The sequence below is a fragment of the Osmerus mordax genome, chromosome 10 (assembly GCF_038355195.1).
Source record: "Osmerus mordax isolate fOsmMor3 chromosome 10, fOsmMor3.pri, whole genome shotgun sequence".
NCBI classification, from domain to species: domain Eukaryota; kingdom Metazoa; phylum Chordata; class Actinopteri; order Osmeriformes; family Osmeridae; genus Osmerus; species Osmerus mordax.
The window spans coordinates 16,030,297-16,053,055 of NC_090059.1; the positions used below are offsets into that span (position 1 = coordinate 16,030,297).

At 51.8% G+C, this 22,759-nt stretch overlaps 1 protein-coding gene across 1 annotated transcript in view; it reads right to left on the reverse strand.

The window, feature by feature from the left end:
• The window catches only part of LOC136950042 (netrin-3-like), a 30,379-nt gene that overhangs the window by 3,718 nt on the left and 3,902 nt on the right, over positions 1-22,759 (reverse strand). Inside the window, exons 2-4 of the mRNA XM_067244128.1 lie at positions 12,680-12,868; positions 3,912-4,061; positions 326-379 (exon numbers count right to left, since the gene is read on the reverse strand). Of these exons, the coding sequence (XP_067100229.1) occupies positions 326-379; positions 3,912-4,061; positions 12,680-12,868 (393 nt within the window). The remainder of the gene's footprint in view (positions 1-325; positions 380-3,911; positions 4,062-12,679; positions 12,869-22,759) is intronic.

Here is a 22,759-nt window from a genome sequence, read left to right on the forward strand (position 1 = left end):
AACCTCCCTCCTTCCATGTTTCGGAGCTAAACTTCAACTGTTTACCACTGCTGCTTTTCCATTGGCGTAGTGTTGAGCTGGAGCCGGGCTCAAAGCAAAGCTAACCTGCTAAGGCTAACGGCTAACTGCCAGCGCCAAGAACTCAGGTTTAAGACAATGGAAAAACAGGCTCCATTCCAGAATGCTTGTTCTCCTAACTCAGACATCAAAAGCCAAGACCCCACCCTCCATTAATATTTATTCCCTAGCTTACCAGCTGAGCCCAGAAATATATATATATAAAAAAAAAAAAAATGTTCTCGTAAACGGCCAGGGAAACACTAACCTGCTGGTTCTTCTGTGCTGCTAACCATGGCAGTTGGGTTGACCACTGGGATTTCTGAAACACACAGAGAATGTAGAAGAAAAGCCATTGGGAGTAGTTTATATACATTTTATGCAGACATGGTGTAAGTCAGTTGGCTGAATGCCTCCTGTGGGTATGTGTGGTCAAACGAATGAAGTACATTGCCGCTGACTGAAAATAATTGAAGGGATCGAGAGCGAGAGAGAGTTGGAACAGGTCGAAAATATTTTCAGAACCGTACGTTGTCCAATAAACTAGTCATTAACTATTCCAACACACAAAAACACACTAGTCTTGAACATAAGGTATTGAAACACACAGGCATACACACAAATGCACAGCCGCAAAGGCAACTATAAACACTGTCAATTAGAATGTTTCACAGTTTTAAGTAAGGGAACAATTCACCCCAAATACATAATATGCTATAGTAGTAGTAGTATAGGGGAGTCAGGTGGCTGAGCGGTGAGGGAATCGGGCTAGTAATCCGAAGGTTGCCAGTTCGATTCCCCGTCATGCAAACTGACGTTGTGTCCTTGGGCAAGGCACTTCACCCTACTTGCCTCGGGGGAATGTCCCTGTACTTACTGTAAGTCGCTCTGGATAAGAGCGTCTGCTAAATGACTACATGTAAATGTAAATGTAGTAGAGGTGGTAAATGTGCCCCAAGGGCAGGTGGCAGAGGAGGTCGACTGTTGCCCCATCCGGGGGCAGATACAGAGGTCCCCAGTGAGCCTGCCTAGAAGGTGCCCCTCGCCTCCGAGAATTCCTTGAGGATTTCTTTAATGTATGCTCGTTCTCAAAGCAAAACGCTGAAGATAACAACACGCTGAGATAAACAGGCTGACTGGGACGCCGGCTTAGCGTCCGCAAGCCCCAATGGACTCGCTTTTGATTGGGGGGCGAGGGGCGGAGAGACGCGATTGAATCCGAGGAGAGAACAGAGGGGTAGAGGAGGAGGGGGGGGGGGGGGGGAGGATTTGGAGGGGTGTTTTTGAGGAGGCACAAGTGGCAGTTGGCCTCCTCCAAAATTATGTACACCCCCACCAGGACAAAAACAAACAGGGTATTGAGCTCCCAAGAGGAAGGGAGCAGCTGGTCACAGTGTCTCCAAGCTGGGGGCTTCACCTCCAAAGATAGAGGGTGATAAAGGAGCATTCAGATGAGGGTCAGTGGTATCATGGTAATTGAGTGTTGAGCAGGCGGTCGGCTCTGTGTCAGGGCCAGAAGGCCTTGACCGCAGGGGGACTGACACCAACAACAAAGGGAGGTCGATGCCCACAATAGAGGGCACTGCGAATAATGAACACACACCCTCATAGACACGCATGCATACACGACAGAAATACACACACAAATACACACAGACGTACACACACTCACTCTCACAGAAAACACACACATTCACATAGACGTACAGTGTACTGTACAGACTCTCACACACACACACACACATTTGTCCACGCACACACACACACACACACACAGTGACGCTGGAATGTGTGGGTCTGTCGACCTTGGCCACAGTGGTTGTGTCCTTAATGCCTCCTCGTTCTCCATCTGCTCGACAGTGTTCAGGCTGACCTACAGCATGGCACCATGAGGGTCCACGTGGCCCTGCTCAGCCCGGCCTGGCCTGGCCCGGCCTGGCCACATGGTTCAGTTTGGTACAGGCCAGGTTACTCTAGGCTGTTGTGTGTGTGTGTGTGTGTGTCTGTGGTGAGTGTGAGACTAGTATGAGTCCAGTTTGCCAAACCACATGGCTCAGTGTGATGGCAAGCTGCCCTTCATTCCTCAGCCTTCATGCAATGCAGTGGGCTAGTGGTCTGTTTCACAAGCATAAGCACATGCAAGCCCTCTCACACACCACACACACACACACACACACACACACACACACACACACACACACACACACACACAGACACCACACACACACACACAGACACACAGACACACACACACACACACACACACAGACACACACACAGACACACACACACACACACACAGACACACATCCTGTGCTGCCTCCCCGGGTAGACATGTGACTGAGCTGAGGTCTAAGCAACAGTCTGCTCTACTTGTCTCAGGGACTGGGTGGCACAGGGTGGCACAGGGTGGCACAGGGTGGTACTGGGTGGTACTGGGTGGTACTGGGTGGTACTGGGTGGTACTGGGTGGTACAGGGTGGCACAGGGTGGTACTGGGTGGTACTGGGTGGCACATGGTGGCACAGGGTGGTACTGGGTGGCACAGGGTGGTACTGGGTGGCACATGGTGGTACTGGGTGGTACTGGGTGGCACAGGGTGGCACAGGGTGGTACTGGGTGGCACAGGGTGGTACTGGGTGGCACAGGGTGGTACTGGGTGGCACATGGTGGTACTGGGTGGTACTGGGTGGCACAGGGTGGTACTGGGTGGCACATGGTGGCACAGGGTGGTACTGGGTGGCACAGGGTGGCACAGGGTGGTACTGGGTGGCACAGGGTGGCACATGGTGGTACTGGGTGGTACTGGGTGGCACAGGGTGGTACTGGGTGGTACAGGGTGGTACTGGGTGGTACTGGGTGGCACTGGGTGGTACAGGGTGGTACTGGGTGGTACTGGGTGGCACAGGGTGGTACTGGGTGGTACTGGGTGGTACTGGGTGGCACATGGTGGTACTGGGTGGTACTGGGTGGTACTGGGTGGCACAGGGTGGTACTGGGTGGTACTGGGTGGCACAGGGTGGTACTGGGTGGTACTTCCCAGCCCAGAACAGACCAGGGCAGAGCTGTGAAAGCCCCTCTCCTCTCAGGTAGCGCAGGAAACCGTAATCCTTAATCAGATCACATCGTTACACCTAGCTAGCCAGTGTGATGACCGTGGTACGATCACCTGCAGCATCAACATGACAAAGCATGGGATGGCCTCACTTCAACAGGGATCCACTCGTGTTCATACTATATAATACCATATAAAACTATATAATACTATATAATATAACAATCATACGGGGCCATGGAATCTGAATGTGTGTGTATGGGACAGAGTGATGTGAGTGTGTGTGTGTAAGTATGTGTGTGTGAGTGTGTGTGCGTGACCATGTCGGCATGCTATCCCTGTGTGGTCAGGCTGGGTCAGGTGATGTGGTGGGGGAGTGCTCCGACCGGCTGGTGAGAGTGATGTGGGCACAAACTCTTAAACCCTGATGGAGGGGTAACCCTGGCAACAGAGATACAAACACTAGACGGGTGAGGGTGATCAGGGCAGGCTGTGTGTGTGTGTGTGTGCCACCACTGCGTCCTCGCCGTTGTCACGCGCGGATGAACAACACATGTTAGTGTTGGTGCTTGAGTTTCTCGCTCAGACCGCAGAGGGTATTTATGTGTGGGTTTCTGAACGTGTACTGTATACGTTTCATGTGTGTGTGGATTCCCACAGATAGAAACACGGCCATTTTTCCAGCACAACTTGGGCAACATTCAGTGTGTGTGAGCTGTGTGAAAGTCCCGATGCAGTGTGTGTGTGTGTGTGTACGTGTGTGTGTGTGCGAGCGAGTGAGTGTGTGTTGTGTACTCACTGATGCATGGTGCCACTGGCGAGCGACTCTGCTGGTAGCCCTTGGCACAGCGGTTACAGGTGATGCCCGTCACCCCGTCCTTGCAGGGGCACTGGCCTGTCGTCTGGTTACACGTTTTCCCTGCCGCGCCCACCGGGTGGCAGTCACAAGCTGCAGGGGGGAGGGAGGAGGGAGGGAGGGAGAAGGTGAGGGAGAGAGCGAGAGAGAAGTATAGAGGGAGAGATGGAGAAAGAGGGAAGGAGGGAATAGAGATATAGGGTAAGAGAGAGGGGGAGGCAGGAGGAAGTGTGACAGAGAGACACAAGGAGAGAGGAATTTGTCACGTTATCTGGACATTTAGATTGATAACCGTGAGGGAGAGACTGGAGGACTGTCGCTCAGAGGGGACTCTCTGGCACACCTCTGGGCTAGTGGACCAGGTAGGTCCTGGGAGCAGATGGAAGTCAAGCCAGTGTTTGTGTGTGTGCTTACACGCATGTGTGTTTGACTGTGTACACTCATGTAGGTGTGTTAAGTGCAAGCGGATGCCAAGCGAATGTATTCCTGTGTGTGTGTGTGGTCATTAGTGTGTGTCCGTGACTTTGTGTGTGGACAAAGTAGGAAGGCGTAAAACGACTGCTCCGCTTCTCTCTCCTGCTCTGGTCCGGTCTCCTAAGTGCTGCTCTGGTGCCCGTGACACACACACGCACGGTTTCATGGCTTCCCGAAAACCTGCCGGGCGTCCCAGCTGCCATGAGCAACACACCGGCCAGGAGGCGGGGCTAAGCTGCTGCTCTGGGATTGGACGCAGCGATCCAAGCACCTGGAGTAATGTGGGGCTTTTTAGAAAGAGCAGAGGAATACAATGTGCGGCCTGAAGCTAGTTTCTGAGAGCCCAGAGAGAGAGCCCAGAGAGAGAGCCCAGAGAGAGCCCAGAGAGAGCCCAGAGAGAGCCCAGAGAGAGCCCAGAGAGAGCCCAGAGAGAGCCCAGAGAGAGAGCCCAGAGAGAGAGCCCAGAGAGAGAGCCCAGAGAGAGAGCCCCGAGAGAGAGCCCCGAGAGAGAGCCCCGAGAGAGAGCCCCGAGAGAGAGCCCCGAGAGAGAGCCCAGAGAGAGCCCAGAGAGAGCCCAGAGAGAGCCCAGAGAGAGCCCAGAGAGAGCCCAGAGAGAGCCCAGAGAGAGCCCAGAGAGAGCCCAGAGAGAGCCCAGAGAGACAGCGATGCGAGAGAGACACAGTCCAAATGTTGTCGCTGGTGTGCTCATCAGTATAAACAATACTAGATCTTCCTATCCTTGGCTCATCCCACCAATACAAGGCAAACAGACGTGGTCCTTGAGTAAAGACACATGCACTGTTTACGACTGAAAATATACTGGATCTTTTGATAGAAGGAACTGATTCAGCTTATAAATATCACGCTTCGTAATAATAAGGTCTGACAGACCTTATTTTGAACGCAAAACATAAAAGCCAACATCCAGGTTTGAAGGATGCTTTAGAATGATCTGACTTGGCTTCGACAAGACATTCTTGTTCCAGTGTAAACTTGAAATAATGCTTTTGAATCCTGTGCCCTCTCAATTTAATAATGAAAACATCCCATGTTATCTCGTTGATCGACTCTGGCAACGAGAATCGCCTGTGGCCAAAAAAACTGCCGGCCAAAAAAACAGGAAAGACCGTTCCTCTGTCCCTAGTTGGAGTGTAATTAGCTAGAAAACGAGCAGCACTATTGCAAAATTGCAAAAGCAAACTGCATTGCTTGGCTGTAATGTGATATCTGTAATATGTCCCACAAATAAAGCAACAAGAGAGGCTCCGGAGGGGTACTTCGGCAACACGACGACCCCGGCAACACGACGACCCCGGCAACACGACGACCCCGGCAACACGACGACCCCGGCAACACGACGACCCCGGCAACACGACGACCCCGGCAACACGACGACCCTGCCAACACGACGACCCCGGCAACACGACGACCCTGCCAACACGACGACCCCGGCAACTAGACGACCCCGGCAACACGACGACCCCGGCAACACGACGACCCTGCCAACACGACGACCCCGGCAACACGACGACCCCGGCAACACGACGACCCCGGCAACACGACGACCCCGGCAACACGACGACCCTGCCAACACGACGACCCCGGCAACTAGACGACCCCGGCAACACGACGACCCCGGCAACTCGACGACCCCGGCAACACGACGACCCCGGCAACACGACGACCCCGGCAACACGACGACCCCGGCAACTCGACGACCCCGGCAACTAGACGACCCCGGCAACACGACGACCCCGGCAACACGACGACCCTGCCAACACGACGACCCCGGCAACACGACGACCCCGGCAACACGACGACCCTGCCAACACGACGACCCCGGCAACACGACTACCCCGGCAACACGACGACCCCGGCAACACGACGACCCTGCCAACACGACGACCCCGGCAACTAGACGACCCCGGCAACACGACGACCCCGGCAACTCGACGACCCCGGCAACACGACGACCCCGGCAACACGACGACCCCGGCAACACGACGACCCCGGCAACTCGACGACCCCGGCAACTAGACGACCCCGGCAACACGACGACCCCGGCAACACGACGACCCCGGCAACACGACGACCCCGGCAACACGACGACCCTGCCAACACGACGACCCCGGCAACACGACGACCCCGGCAACTCGACGACCCCGGCAACTCGACGACCCCGGCAACACGACGACCCCGGCAACACGACGACCCCGGCAACACGACGACCCCGGCAACACGACGACCCCGGCAACTCGACGACCCCGGCAACACGACGACCCCGGCAACACGACGACCCCGGCAACACGACGACCCCGGCAACACGACGACCCCGGCAACACGACGACCCCGGCAACTAGACGACCCCGGCAACACGACGACCCCGGCAACACGACGACCCTGCCAACACGACGACCCCGGCAACACGACGACCCCGGCAACTCGACGACCCCGGCAACTCGACGACCCCGGCAACACGACGACCCCGGCAACACGACGACCCCGGCAACACGACGACCCCGGCAACACGACGACCCCGGCAACACGACGACCCCGGCAACACGACGACCCCGGCAACTCGACGACCCCGGCAACACGACGACCCCGGCAACTCGACGACCCCGGCAACACGACGACCCCGGCAACACGACGACCCCGGCAACACGACGACCCCGGCAACACGACGACCCCGGCAACACGACGACCCCCGGCAACACGACGACCCCGGCAACACGACGACCCCTGCCACAGGACGCCACAGAGGGCTGCTGGCGTGACGGAGCCTCTGAAGGCCTTTCAGCTGTTGTCCCTCTTTCCTCCTCTGCTCAGACCTGCATGTTTGGAGTCCGTCCACTCTGAGAATGGCACCAGACTTTGTGATAGTTTTTTTTTTGCGGGGGGCAGGGGGGGGGGGGGGGGGGGGGGATCTTATCTTCTGTCGCACATGTGCCTTTCTAGACCGGCCCAGAGTTTACATTTACATTTAGTCATTTAGCAGACGCTCTTATCCAGAGTGGCTTACAGTAAGTACAGGGACATTCTCCCTGAAGCAAGTTGGGTGAAGTGCCTTGCCCAAGGACACAATGTCATTTGGCACGGCTGGGAATCGAACTGGCAACCTTAAGATTACTAGCCCGACTCCCTCACCGCTCAGCCACCTGACTCCCATGACTCCCAGAGTTCTGGGTGTCAAAGTGCCTCGGGTCGTTAGAAGCTTCGCTGCGTAAATCTAGGGCCTTAGTGCCCATGCCAAATCCTTACCACCTGACCCACTCTGACTTTCTGGGAAAGACTGTGATTGGCCGGATGCTGCTGGGTAAAGAGTTAGGGATGTGCCTGAGGGACGTCAAGGACAGTTGACCAGGAGGTCGGAGGTCGTAGTTCAAGTCAACACAAAATGAACGTCTGATTCCAGTCTTCTGGAGTTAGTTTCTGTCCTGTTCACGGACCATGTGACGTCCTCTCTCTCTCTCTCTCTCTCTCTCTCTCTCTCTCTCTCTCTCTCTCTCTCTCTCTCTCTCTCTCTCTCTCTCTCTATCTCTCTCTCTCTCTCTCTCTCTCTCTCTGTATTTCTCTCTCTCTCTCTCTCTCTCTGTATTTCTCTGTCTCTCTCTCTCTCTCTCTCTCTGTATTTCTCTGTCTCTCTCTCTCTCTCTCTGTATTTCTCTGTCTCTCTCTCTGATTCACGTTTGGCTGGTGTTGAGCAATAATCAAGACCAAAACTCCTTATTTACAACACAGGAGGAAGCACCGAATGAAGTCAGTGTTCTCAGGGATGTCTGGCGCCACATGTCTACGTTTATGTTGACTGATTGTCTCCATGATAAACACATAAAAATCATCTTTAGGAGATCAATAGTCATGGAAAGTTACATTTTTTCTGTGTCTCTTTTTCTTTCTCTCTGTGTCTCTGTCTCTCGCTCTCTCTCTCTCTCTCCCACTCTCCGTGTCTCTCTCTCTTCTTGCTGCAGGAGCCTGGGCCTGTTCTTGTGCCCAGGTGATACAGAACCGGAGACCGTTTGGGAACGGCTGGCATTCTTGGGATTCATGTCCCCTTTGGCGTGCTAATGCGACCCAGCTGGTAGGGACGTGAAGCGTGCGGCAGTTACAGGTGGAAGCACAGACAAGCACACTAAAGAAAACAAACATTGTTCAAACAAACATCAGAGAGTAAACCCCCTTATGAAGACACGTTTCTGCGTTAAAGAACACGGTGGATCCTTTCCAGTATTTTAAAACCATCATGCTCTTTGATCTCACTTCCAGTGACACAGTAAATGGGTTTACAGTCATACAGACCTCGTTTCCCTGGCAGTCAGAGACGATATAGACATGAGGATGAAGAGATGGGTGTGTAAACCAGCCGTCACTGCAGCTTTCCCAGTGCAATGCCAGTCTGGGTGGCATATGCCAAGGCATGTAGAGAAGAACAGCCCATTGTTTGGTTTCCAGACTAATCCATTGTTTAACTGACTGTCTGGCAACAAAAGGACAACTAGCAATCAGCCAAGTCAAGAGCTCAGGAGCTATATTCAGGTGTTTTTAACTAGTTCACCACTGTGGTGACACACTGTAGTTATGGCGATGCCATAGCTAACCATAGCTAACCCTAACCCTACTGTGCAGAACTCCCGCAAACAGTGGTGACTGTTAATCGTACGAGGTAGTTGTAGTTGTCAAGAAAAGGATGTCTGGCTTTTGAAGACGCTTACTGAGAACAACAGCACAGTGCTGGTCCAGACAGGGGTGAGTGTGCCCTCCCCCCCCCACCCCCTCCCCCCACCCCCCCCCCCTCCACCCCTGCTCTCTGAGCACTGTCTTTCAGAAGTTTTATGTGCTGGGGCTTGGGCCAGTTAAGAAGCTGTAAAATGTCCTCAGATGTTGATGTCTTTTCAAGCCTGTTTGACTGAAGGCGTGACAGGCACCGCCTTGGGATTTGTAGTCCTTGGACAGGCGTTTGTTCGCTCTAAACTGATTAACAGTGCTCTGTGTGTGTGGGTGTTGCATGGCAAATGTGTGTGTGTGTGCTAGAGATTGCAGATGACCATGTATAATTGTTTACCCTTCAAGTCATGTACATTCTCAGTACATGTGGCTGTAGGACCCCGTCACCTATAAGATCAAATGAATCCATATTCATTGGGTAGGATTGCATCATCTATTTGAGCTTTCCTCACTAAGAATGTACACGACCTGCTACAAAAATCAAGGAAATTCTAAGCAAATGTGGCTTGAGTTGGCAAGGCCTGTTTGGGGTGCCCTGTGGCCTCAATTTAAATTATTTTCATTGAAGTTCATTGTGGTCGAAGGATGCCAAGACTACGACGAACACTTGGAGTGAAATAAAACGGTGTGCATTGAGGACCTCATACACCGCGGGCAGGATTGTTACAGCCTGGCCTGTGATGGTCCCCACGTTTCTTTCATTTGCCGGCTGTTTTTATGCTCCTAGCGCCGTAAAGTGTTGGTGGAGAGTGGCAGGGGCCGCCGCCCAGGCGCACGGGGGGGCAGAGCCCCACAGAGAGCACTCTGAAATGGGGCAGGGGCCTGGGGGAACTGGGGGTGTGCAGCTAGAGGAGTGCTGTCATACCTGTGTGTGTGTGTGTGTGTGTGTGTGTGTGTGCAGCTGTGAGAGTGTGTGTGTGTGTGTGCAGCTGTGAGAGTGTGTGTGTGTGTGTGTGTGCAGCTGTGAGTGTGTGTGTGTGTGTGTGTGCAGCTGTGAGAGTGTGTGTGTGTGCTGTGACAGTGTGTGTGTGTGTGTGCAGTTGTGAGAGTGTGTGTGTGTGCGCAGCTGTGTGTGTGTGTGTGTGTGTGTGTGCAGCTGTGAGTGTGTGTGTGTGTGTGTGTTTGTCAGCCCCCTGGTGTAACTGTGAGCAGATGGGGTGAGGTTCTGCCACTTGACCCATCAATCAAACCCGAGCCTGTCTATTAAACTGGCAATCCTTTAAGTGGACGTGTCTCTGTGTGCGCGCGCGTCACACTCCTTCACAGGGTTGCCATGGACACCTGGCCGAGGAGTATGTCTAATTAGAAGCAGAGATTTTTCCCTTAACCCCCCCCCCCCCCCCCCCCACCCCTTACTCTGGAAACACCTGTATTTTATTGCTATTTCTCAGTTTCAGAAGTGACACCGACCCCCCTCGGCTATTCACATGCTCTGAACTTTGACCCCATCTCAGCACTGTCACCATCAGAGCGATATACATATCTATATCACACAGGAGTGTGTGTGTGTGTGTGTGTGACATATTCTGGATATCAGAGAGGAAAGACAGAACAATCATCAACGAAAAGAAGGATGGTGGAGGAGAGGAGAGTCGGCGGAGCGGAGGAGAGGAAATGAGGGAGGATGTGAGAAAGAGATGGGGAGCTTAAAGGGCAAGCGAGCGCTCTGATCCAAACTGAGAACACGCAGGCCCTGTCTGCTGACGAGGGGAGGGAGAGAGAGAGAGAGGGAGAGAGAGGGAGAGAGGGAGAGAGGAAATCTGGAGATTAGGAGGCAGGGTGAGTGAGTGAGAGAGGAAGAGAAAGAGGCAGGACTTAAAAAGAGGTATAAAGAGAGAGAGAGTGAGCGAATGAACAAGGCTGTCCGTGGAGGACGAGGGAATGAGCGAGGGACAGACAAAGGGAAAGAGACAGGTCCTAAAGGCCTCTGGATTGCTCCGATCAATCATGTTACCAGCCTCCCAGGTTGAAGGGCCGTTTCCACGGGAACTTTCATTTCCTTCACATCTGGGCCTCTCGGAGGGAGAGGGTGATAACGTTTTTTTTTTTTTTTTTTACCTCTGCAACACAGTCGGTCCGCCCGATCGGTGGGCTTTGATAAAACCCGAATCGCACACCGCCTGGGGGGGGGCTGTGTGATCGGCACCCCCAGACGTCGGGGAGATGAAAGGGGGAATGTTTTAGCATCTAGTCGTATATTCTAGTACCAGAGACACATTCTCAGCAGCTGTGGCGTTCCTTTGGTAGACTTACATGTCACATAGTCACACTCTCAACATCAATAAATGGTTTGTCGACAACCCTCAACATGGCAGGGGAGACCCACTGCCTATCGACTCATTCTTGCTGTATGAGTAATGATCGCTCGCTCTAATTCTGTCAAATTTACCTCCAACATGGACGTGTGAGGTGTACAGTAACGCCCCGGGGCAGATCCCCGGGGATCTGCTCCGGGGATCTGCCCCGGGATACAGTTGCAGCCCCCGTGGCTTTACCTGGCAGTGCGGGGGAACACTGGTGCACAAAGGAAGGGACATTCTCACCCTGAAATCTTCACAAAAACAAACTTATCAGGGCTACAAGTGTTGGCAGTTCTCACCACCGGTATTGATGGGAGGTCTTGGTAAGTGATCCCTGACTCTCACTGGAATCCATAGAAGAAGAAACCCCCACCAATCCCCTCTCTGCAGCTGATTTGCATGTTTCCCCCAGCAACAAGGGCAGGAAACTGATGTTTTTACAATGAGTGGAGCAAGACTATGAAATAAAACTATGTGGTATATGAGGCGGAAAAATATTCACAGCAAATTTGAAACATTACGCAACTCAAACCCTTTTTTCTGTAACGATCATCTGCTGATTTAATGTGACTTTAATGTGGTTGTGGGCAAATATTTGAGAGGTTTGAGAGAATGGCTTCTGTGACAGTTTCTCATTTTCTGACGTGTGTGGTTTTGGTTTATTTTCGCCCACTAAAATGGCACTTGATTTTTCGAGTTTCTATACTCGAGAGGTTGAAATTTGATTTCGATCTCTACTTGATATTTATTGTACTCTATAGTAATGCACACTATGTTTTTCTGTGGTGTTTTACCACTTCACATAAACACCATATTATATAACTACACCGTATCAGCTACCTGTGGCACACCTTTGACTCTAAACTTCATCCTATCACGACCACAAACCACCAGAACACGTCCCAGCAGTAATACTCTGAGTCAACCAGACCACTTCAAGGTTACCGACAAGCTGAACATCCACCGGCATTCTTTACCAGTCCTCCGCCGTGTCTAGTGGTCTATGGGAGTCAGATGGCTGAGTGGTGAGGGAGTCGGGCTAGTAATCGGGCTAGTAACCAGTTCGATTCCCAGCCGTGCCAAAATGACGTTGTGTCCTTGGGCAAGGCACTTCACCCTGCTTGCCGAGGGGAATGTCCCTGTACTTACTGTAAGTCGCTCTGGATAAGAGCGTCTGCTAAATGACTAAATGTAATGTAGTCTGCAGCGTACCTTTGCAGGCTCGGCGGTGGGTGATGGGTCGGGCCATGTCCCGGTAGAATCCCTCCTTGCAGTAGTGGCAGTGACGGCCCGCGGTGTTGTGGCGGCAGTTCATGCAGACCCCTCCGCTCTTCCTCCCTGACAGCTTGTACAGCTCCATGTTGAAGCGGCAGCGCCGGGCGTGGAGGTTGCAGTTACAGGCTACGGGAAGAGAAGGAGATCAACGTTAGACTATGCTGTGAAGAGCACAAGACAGAGGAATACTGGGGTGCAACGTTTTGAGTTGGATACTAAAACGTTTGGGTATGGTTATATATGTAGATATATATCTACATATATATGTTTAGCTATTTAGTTATTGTTTAGCTCCTTAGTTTAAGACTTTTTAATTGTATTTATACATTCAACTGTTTATTTTTATTTTTTATTAAGAGCCGTATATGTTTATTGTATGCACCTTCCTGCCACAGTAAATTCTGTGTCTGTGAAAACATACATGGCAATAAAAACAGATTCTGAATTCTGATTCAGCGTACATACAGTACACATATGTACACTATGTGCAGATATCTATTCAGCATTCCACTTAGTTCACATGCGCTGCTGAAGGCCGTTCCTCTGCAGTCCTGGTGACTTGGGGTTTATAATTCATGCTGCGAGTGTGTGTCCCGACTGCCATTACCCAAGTCATCAATCATATGTGATATTTGCAGAACTCATTTTTCTCAGTTTCATAATTAATGAATTCAGCTTCGCTCTGCTCATTAGTTATTAATTGCTGGAAAGAGAGACCCTCGTTCCATGAATCTCTGATGAGCTGAACTACCTTCATCTATCAGGAACGGCCCGATTCAGACAGCAGACCTGTGTGGACCTCACAATCTGCCTCCTGTAACCATCCACACAGGAGAGAGCTATGGTGATTAGAAATTCTACCTGGCATGTATAGAGAAACATGGTAGAAGCCTCTGCCTGTCACGCATGTTCCTCAGAAATGTTCTTCAAAATACAAACCACAGTTACGGCCCAAGCCCCAGACACTGCCACAAATGCCGCTATACGAACACATTCTGAAAAACTTCACTACAAAGCACAGAGTTCGTCTCTTTGAGCGAATGTTTCTTTAAGATCTTTCGTGAGATTTCTGATCCAGACCCATCCCAGGTGAAATATAAATCAGATGCCAGACTTCACCAACATTTGGGCAAATGTTCAAAGAACGTTTCTGAGGAGATCGGTTACAGTTAAAAGTCAAATCCACGACATTTCTTGGATCTTCTGTTCCAATTTTCTGGAACAAAGTCTATTGATCAAAGAAAAGCCAAACATTGTTACTGAGGTATCAAAAGTGATGAAATTGCTTTAATCAAATGTAAGTGTATTAAAGTCATAACAGATTTATGTATCAATGACTGTTTAGAAAAGAACAGAGCACAATAATACGTGATGATTAAAGACGTGAGTGAGTGAGTGTGTGTGTGTGTGTGACACATTTGTGAGCACATACTGTAGCAAATAGCATCACAGATCATGAGTCTGTTGAAAGGCCCAAATCTCAAGGGCAAACCAATAGAAACAGGAATCTGAAACCAGTTCAGCTCTAATAGATGGCTGATATCTTAGATTCTCGTGGCAAACATGGGGCGCCTGGGAGGGGTGGAGGGTGGGCGGGGTCCACGGGACGGACGGAGGGAGGCCTGATTTTCCAGGGTCACAGGCCCCGGGATAAAAGCACACATTCCCAGACTGTTTCCCTATTCCATCTGCCCGTTATTACACAGCCAATTTGTATGGCATGCTGCACTTAATTCAGAACTGTTTGGGTTCGAATCCCTGTTGGAGTGGTCCAGTATCTACAGCTCTGTGGTGGAGACTCTGGTGTGGTGCTTATGGTCGGTGGCCCTGAGTCAAGGCCTGACCTTTGACCCCAGAGCTGTTCTACAGGAAGGCTCTGGACACGTCTGTGGGAGGTAGAACTGGGTGGGGGGGCCAGAGGACAGAGCTGGAACACTCGGGTTCCCAAGCACCTATCTTTAAGACGGTATTACGTTTTTGCAATAATGAAATCCAAACAGTCCTGGTATAGAAGACGTTATTTCTCTAGTAACCTACCAGACACTGTGTATGGGCTACAGAATGAAACACAGCTGGACAGAAAAGGCATAATGCTGTGGATGTCTTCTGGGGGGGCTTAATGACGTGAGAGTGTGTGTGAGAGCAGCCTGTCTCACTTCTCCAAGAGGTTCATGACAAAGAACACACCAGTCTGCTGGAGGTGGTGTGTGTGGGGGGGGAGGGAGGGAGGGGGGAGGGGATGTGATCAAACGTCTGAAACACACACAGCTGAGAGCACTTGTGTCCATTAACACCTTGTAGTGGGACATGAAAGCAAGCAGCTTTCGGCTGGGTATTAGTGTCCAGGCCCATGCAGGCCTCCTCAGCCCACAGCACCGGCAGACAGGCCCATGCAGGAGATTGAGATTGTAGGGGAGGATGAAGGAAATGGAGAGGAAGAGAATGAAACAGGAGGGAGAGAAAGTGGGTAAAGGATGGAGAAAGTGAGAGAGAGTGTGAGAGGGAGAGAGGGAGAGAGAGTGTGAGAGGGAGAGAGAGTGTGAGAAGAAGAGAGGGAGAGAGAGTGTGAGAAGAAGAGAGGGAGAGAGAGAGAGAGAGAGAGTGTGAGAGGGAGAGAGGGAGAGAGAGTGTGAGAAGAAGAGAGGGAGAGAGTGTAAGAGAGAGAGACCACTGCTGTAGCTTGAGGATCTGTTGTGCAGCATTAGGAATGTTTATGGGTTTGTTTTGAAGTGCTGAATACACGGACACACACACACAATTAGGCTCAGCAGGGATAACTGAACACCAGCGAGGGCCATTTTTCAATTCATTAACACATCAAAGTTGCACTGCAGCTCTGTGAAAACACTCACTAATTGTTATCTGTTGGAAGAAGGAGGGTTTCAGAAGCAGGAGAGGAAGACAGCCCAGGGGTCTGGGAGGGGGGGTGGCCAGGGCTCTGGGAGGGGGTGTGGCCAGGGCCCTAGGAGGGGGTGTGGCCAATGGCCTGGGAGGGGGTGTGGCCAGGGCTCTGGGAGGGGGTGTGGCCAGGGCCCAAACCAGTGGATTTAGAGTCCCGATTTGAAGTGTTTGAGAGAAACAGATTCCGGCTGTGTGGTTTGAATGTCTATAACAGATCAGAGAGAGGGGTAGAAGAGGTGTGGAGGAGAGAGAGGGGTAGAAGAGGTGAGGAGGAGAGAGAGGGATAGAAGAGGTGTGGAAGAGAGAGAGGGGTAGAAGAGGTGTGGAAGAGAGAGAGGGGTAGAAGAGGTGAGGAGGAGAGAGAGGGGTAGAAGAGGTGAGGAGGAGAGAGAGGGGTAGAAGAGGTGTGGAGGAGAGGGGTAGAAGAGGTGTGGAGGAGAGAGAGGGGTAGAAGAGGTGTGGAAGAGAGAGAGGGGTAGAAGAGGTGTGGAAGAGAGAGAGGGGTAGAAGAGGTGTGGAAGAGAGAGAGGGGTAGAAGAGGTGTGGAAGAGAGAGGGGTAGAAGAGGTGAGGAGGAGAGAGAGGGTTTGAGAAAGCATCAAGATAATATGATAGGCTGAATGTGTTTGGATGCACACATGTTCAGCTTGACCCAGCAGGTGTCCGTAACAGACAAGTCTGCGCACACGTTTGTCTGACAAATGACCTCATAAAACGGCAATGCAATGCAAATAAAACGCACTAGTTAGTGCGCTGACTGAGCGCGCTAGGTCTCCAACCCCCTTCTCCATATGTGTGGCATAAATCTAACCTCATTTTCCTTTACCTCGGCCCAAGCCAAGTGAACACTGCCAATTGATTTTGGATGTGTGTCGAAAACCCAAATCCCATGGCTAAAATTGGTCCTTGAAAGTGGAGGCGGTTCTCCTGTTCTCCACCACCTTTCCCCCCAGGCCTCCCTCCAGGCCCAGGGGCCCCCAGCCAAACCTGGGGCCCCCTGGGGTCTCCTTGGCCTGGCTACCAGGGTCTGCTATGTGAGCCCCTGCCATCCCTTTGTGTGTGGGTGTGTGTGTGTGTTAACTCTGCACACTGGCTTGGCTCTAATGAGGAGATAATTAACCTGGTGCTTCCTGGTGCCCAGAGCAGGTGGCTGGACTGACCAGGCGTAACAAAGCTCTCTCTCTCTCACACACACACACACACACACACACACACATGCACACTCACACAGTCGCACACAGCATACTGCACCATACCAGAGGCCAAACATGGTTTATACTACTGAGCACACCTGTATTGTCATACTAAATCACACAAAACACATCCCTGAGTAAACTATCTCTCTCAAACACACACAGAAACACACACAGAAACACACACACACAGAAACACACACACTCACACATGCTGGGTTTTGCCCCGCCTCCCTCCCTCCTTCCTTCACCCCCCCTCCCCTCTATTTGCGGTTAGCCACACGCCATCAGCTTAAAAACCAGCTCTCAGGAGCCCTTTGAACTGAGTCCCTAATCCCCCCGACCCCCGCCCACAACCCTATCTCCCTCCATCTCTCCTTTCTCTCATCTTGTCTTTCAATGACTCTATGCTCTCCCCTCCTTACTTTCCCCTCTCACTTTCTCTTATCCTCTCTCTCTTCCTCCCTTTTTTCATACTTTCTCCCTCTCTCCATCTCTCTCTCTCTCTCTGTGGACGGCAGCAACAGGGGGTGGTGTTTAACGAGGTTAGGCTCTGGGGTTGCCAGGTTGGGAGGACACGGTGGCTTGTACTTGTGTCTGCCTAAGCTCTGGTCTCTCTGGTCGACTCTCTCTTATCACATCCAAACACTCTTATCGCTGCCTTTCTATGTTTCCCTGTCTCTGTGTATGTCTGCGTGTCTCTTAACTGGAAACAGGCACTGGCCCTGAGACAGAAATCAACCCAAGCTGACCCGACAAACTGGCTTCGCTTTGAAAAAGGATGCATGAAAACTGATCTCAACAACCCGCTCACACACTCCCGCACACGCCTGCGTGCACACACAGGGACACACACACACACACGCGTGCGCGCACACACACACACCTACAGTTCTACCACAGTGACCAGCCAGATGGCACAACAGGAAGAGAGGTAAGGAGAAAAGAGAGAGAGAGAGAGAGAGAGAGAGAGAGAGAGAGAGAGAGGGAAGCACTGTAGCTCGTTCATGTAACTGTTCATAGAAACATATCTGATTTAAGGCCAGCCATTTGATGCAGGGTTTCCCACAGCACTTTTCAGTTAAGGCGGCCGCCTAAGCCACACGCCTGCCGCCTTAACGACGTCGTTTATTTTATTTATTTTCTATAGCGATATCCGCCGTTGTCCTGTTTTCTCCCTTCCATTCCAAACCGTGACCAACGCCAGTCTCCCTTCTCTGCAGAACGCATCAGTCTATCGCACAAACTAGCCCCCCCCCCCCCCCCCCCCCTCCCCCCTCCAGGTCTGACGGCAAACCCTCCACCACCACCTTAACTAACCCATTTTCTGCGGGAAACCCTGTGATTCATGCATGAACAAGACCTGACATACAGCGTGAGTTACGCTGATATAGATTTGTGAATGAGCAACTCATGTATGGGTAGGAAACTAGTGGTGAGATCATGATAGGTGGTTCGAGGCCCCTATGAGAGGTCTGTTCTGAGCATGCTCAGTGAGGAGGGCCGGAGGCTGGACAGGGTGCCACCCAAACAGCAGCAAGCTGGGAGTGGGACAGCTTAATGCCTTTAATTACACTGGATGATGACTGAAATGTGTGATACAGCCTAGGGCCGTGATGTCACAAGTGTCTGTGTGTGTGTGTGTGTGTGTGTGTGGTTGGGGACAGTGGGGTGTTAGATAGAAACTGGCTGTGTAATGTTTTGAGTCTTAAATGGACCTTTTAGGCAGCTATTATCCAGGCTGTGGAGCTTTGTGTAGGGAAACTAGCAGAAGTGGGTTGGTTTGCCCCCGCGGGGCTGTTCCATACCAAGGCAGGAGGGCGGAAAGGATCCTGCAGCCTGGAACCTCACCAGGTTCCACGTGTAGAAACTAGTCTGCATAGAACCTCACCAGGTTCCACGTGTAGAACTAGTCTGCATAGAACCTCACCAGGTTCCACGTGTAGAACTAGTCTGCATAGAACCTCACCAGGTTCCACATGTAGAACTAGTCTGCATAGAACCTCACCAGGCTCCACCTGTAGAACTAGTCTGCATAGAACCTCACCAGGCTCCATGTAGAACTAGTCTGCATAGAACCTCACCAGGCTCCATGTAGAACTAGTCTGCATAGAACCTCACCAGGCTCCATGTAGAACTAGTCTGCATAGAACCTCACCAGGCTCCATGTAGAACTAGTCTGCATAGAACCTCACCAGGCTCCATGTAGAACTAGTCTGCATAGAACCTCACCAGGCTCCACCTGTAGAACTAGTCTGCATAGAACCTCACCAGGCTCCATGTAGAACTAGTCTGCATAGAACCTCACCAGGCTCCATGTAGAACTAGTCTGCATAGAACCTCACCAGGCTCCACATCTACAGCTAGTATGCTGTCAAAGAAGACAGACTGAAAGCTAGTGTCTAGGGGTCCGGGCAGATGGCTCGGCACTGAAGTGAGACAGAGACTGGAGATCCCCTCATGAGCTCCTCATGCCATGATGAACTACAGTGTGGCCCGCAGCCCAAACCACATATTTTCACAGGCACGTTTTAAAAGGCCTACACTGTAGAGAGCTCTAATAGAAGATGGCAAACTGTTACAAAAACATAGTTGGCTTTATAACATTACAGAGACCAAAAACACACTCACACTTCAAAAAAAAAAAAAAAAAAAAGACAGCAAGAAAAGTTCTCTTCCCAGCAAGTAAATCTGCACGAGGGGGGGTAAGCGACTTTGACAAGATTCAATTAGTGTACGTGGAGAACCCCCCCGCTCCCCCTCCCCCCCCCGCCCCGCCGGTGGGGCACCTCGGTTCTGCTGGTGATTGCTACCATCTGTGGGACGGAGTGGGATGGGGGCACGGGAGAGCGGGCGGGGCGGGCAGGCAGGCAGGCAGGGTGGGGCGGGGCGGGCACGCTACGGCCCAGGCTGCTTGCATTGGCCACAGGAATGAAAAGCAGCATCTCAGATCTCACTTCTAGATTACACGGTGCTCTCTCTCTCTCTCTTTTTTCTCTCTCTCTCTCTCTCTCTCTCTCTCTCTCTCTCTCTCTCTCTCTCTCTCTCTCTCTCTCTCTCTCTCTACCTCTCTCTCTACCTCTCTCTCTAACACACACAGACATATAGTACACACACACACACACACACCCTCGCACACACACACACATGCCTCGGGCTTTGGGATGCTGTTCCCAGAGATCCAACATTAACCTTGTGACACTGCTCTTCATATTTGACAGTCTGCTATCCTGAAAATGGGTCTATGCTGTGAGAATGCTAGTATACTGCTCAGAACAAGAAACATACAGCCAATTTCTACCAAGAAACCCAATCCCTCAGTAGAGCATGTTGGCAAATCTACGACACTGAGCCCCTAAGCTGTCTGCCTGCCTGTCTGCCTGCCTGTCTGCCTGTCTGCCTGTCTGTCTGTCTCTGTCTCACACACACACCTGCACACACACTTCCTTAGTCCCCGTGTCTCACGCTAACTACCCCAAAGGCACCATGTCATAGGGCTGCTGATTTTAGAACAACATTCCTGGCCTGTGTAATTATTCGAAAGCACAGGAGGTACACCCCCCCACCCCCCTGCACACCCCCCCTGCACACCCCTTGCTCATTTGGGTGTCACGCTGGAAGTAATCGAAGTGTCGGGGCTCCTAGCTAGCCCCCGGGGCGGCAGCCCTGGGTGGGGGTTAAGTCCATTAGAGATGGCGGGAACATGGGGCACATACATGTAACAACAACATAGTGACGGAGACAAGTCTGTGTTTGTGTGAGCGCTGCCACGTCACGCTGCCCTCTAGAGCTGGAGGCCAGTACTGCCCTGCCTGACAGCATGGAGGCTGGCTGGGTCGAGGCAGGTCCTACCAAGCAAGGTTATCCCATCCCAACCACACCCTGAACTACTGTATTACCCAGACAGGGTGACATGTGCTACTACCAAGTTCACCCCAGACAGATTTATTCTATGGTGCTTAAATCCAAATTATAGTGTGACCATACAACATGTCCGTGTGTGCGAGAGGGAGGGAGGGAGGGAGGGAGGGAGGGAGGGGAGGTAGGGAGGGAGGGAGGGAGGGAGAAAGAAAGTGGAGTCATTTCTCAGTCCTGCTCCCAAAACGTGGCGTGATGGATATGTGGTGGTGCTGGAGTAGGAGAAGGGAGCTGACCTCCCTCTTGCCCTTGCAGGGAGGGGAAACGCTGTGAAAAGATGGAGCGCTGCTTTGAAATTATAATCAGCGTCCAGCAGCCATCTGCCCCGTGTCAGAGAAAAGGAGAGGGAGGGGGAGAGAGCGAGCAAGAGAGATAGAGAGCGAGGGAGAGAGAGAAAGAGAGAGAGAGGGAGAAAGAGATGAAGAAAGAGAAGTAGTGAGAGGTGGAGAGTGTGCTGGGGCTCCTGTGTGTTAGTGAGTGTGCAGATCTCAACACCTCCCCATGTTCCCCTTTCCTCTCTCCCTGAGGATGTGAGTCTGGCTGGGGCAGACCCCAAACGCGCACACACACACACACATTGTGCAGCACACAGATCTTGGGCTCACACCGCAACCCACCAGACTCACACACACACACACACACACACACACACACACACACACACACACACACACACACAAGGACACACGCAGACACACACACACCAACACACACACATGCAAACATTACTCCTGGACCGCCCTGCCTTCCCATCAGTCAAAGTCCCCCTAATTCCAGCTAATAGTTTCCAAAAAACAAGGGTTGGCCCTCCTAAAACACCGGCCTCCACCACAAAGACTGAGCTGGCTGGCAACCGAGTTAGAAACCTCCTGTCTCTACTCTGTTTTCCCCATTCTGCTCTCTTACATTCACATTCAACTATGCACTCTCCCGAACGGTAGACATGATCTAACACCACCTGTTACATCAGGGGGTCAATAACTTCAAGAGGTATTAAGGGAACTCCCAAGCTTGCTTCCATACATGGCCAGTTGGACGCATCGTTTGTTCTGAGCTCGTATGTACTTGATATTGGTGATGCACTTTCTCCATTTGCGAATTTTGATGAGGGTTGTAAAAGACGACCCAACAGCCAGGTTCCAAATACAGGAACATGTACAGCCTGAGTTCTCCTGGTACTGAGCTGAAATAAACCCCACCCCAAACTCACTTCCATTAAGATGGAACACATGGATCACCTCAATAAGGTAAATATGGTAAAATCGTAGCATGGCTTCCACAGTAATCCTTCCAGGTTGTCATTATGAAACCAGCAGAGCCCCAGTGGAGGCCTGGTTCTGGGAGCAGCCAAGCCCTTCTGCTCCATTACAGATGGATAGGCTCTGGGGCCCCAGCCTCATGGCCCCAGAGGCCAGCTCCAGGCCTCAAGCAGACCTGGCCCAACACTACCCAGGACCTGGCCTGGCCTCCCTCTGCTAATGAGGGGGACTGCAGCTGATGGGGAGGGGGGGGGGGCAGCAGGCTGGCAGGCAGAGGAGCCACTCAGAGAGGGAGGCTCCGGGGCCAAGGCCGCCCCCCCCCACCGCCCCCACTATATGGAGGTGTCGGTGTCACAAGCCTCAATCATGGGTGTAGAACCATTCCAAGGACCTCGTAATGAGACAGTGAGTTCATCACTTTCTAAGTGTGAGCCAATCGAAACTGTCTTGGACCATGACCTTAGACCCCTCTAACGTCTCTGCTCTGTTGCCATGACAGTTCCTCAGGTCCCTAGCAACGCAGGAAAACTTCCATCACTACCAGTAACCTTCCCAACGTTTCTAATGGCCTGTTGTTGCCAACATTCTTCTGGCTCGAACAAAGTTGATGTGCGGGAAATCATAGCTTCTTTTTTTTCTTCCCCATGATGTCTTCCTCAACAAAAACAGACCTGTTCCTTTACGGGCTTCTTTTTCAAACTCTTCAAGCTGGGCTTTGTAAACCCGAGTCTGTGGGCAGGATTCATG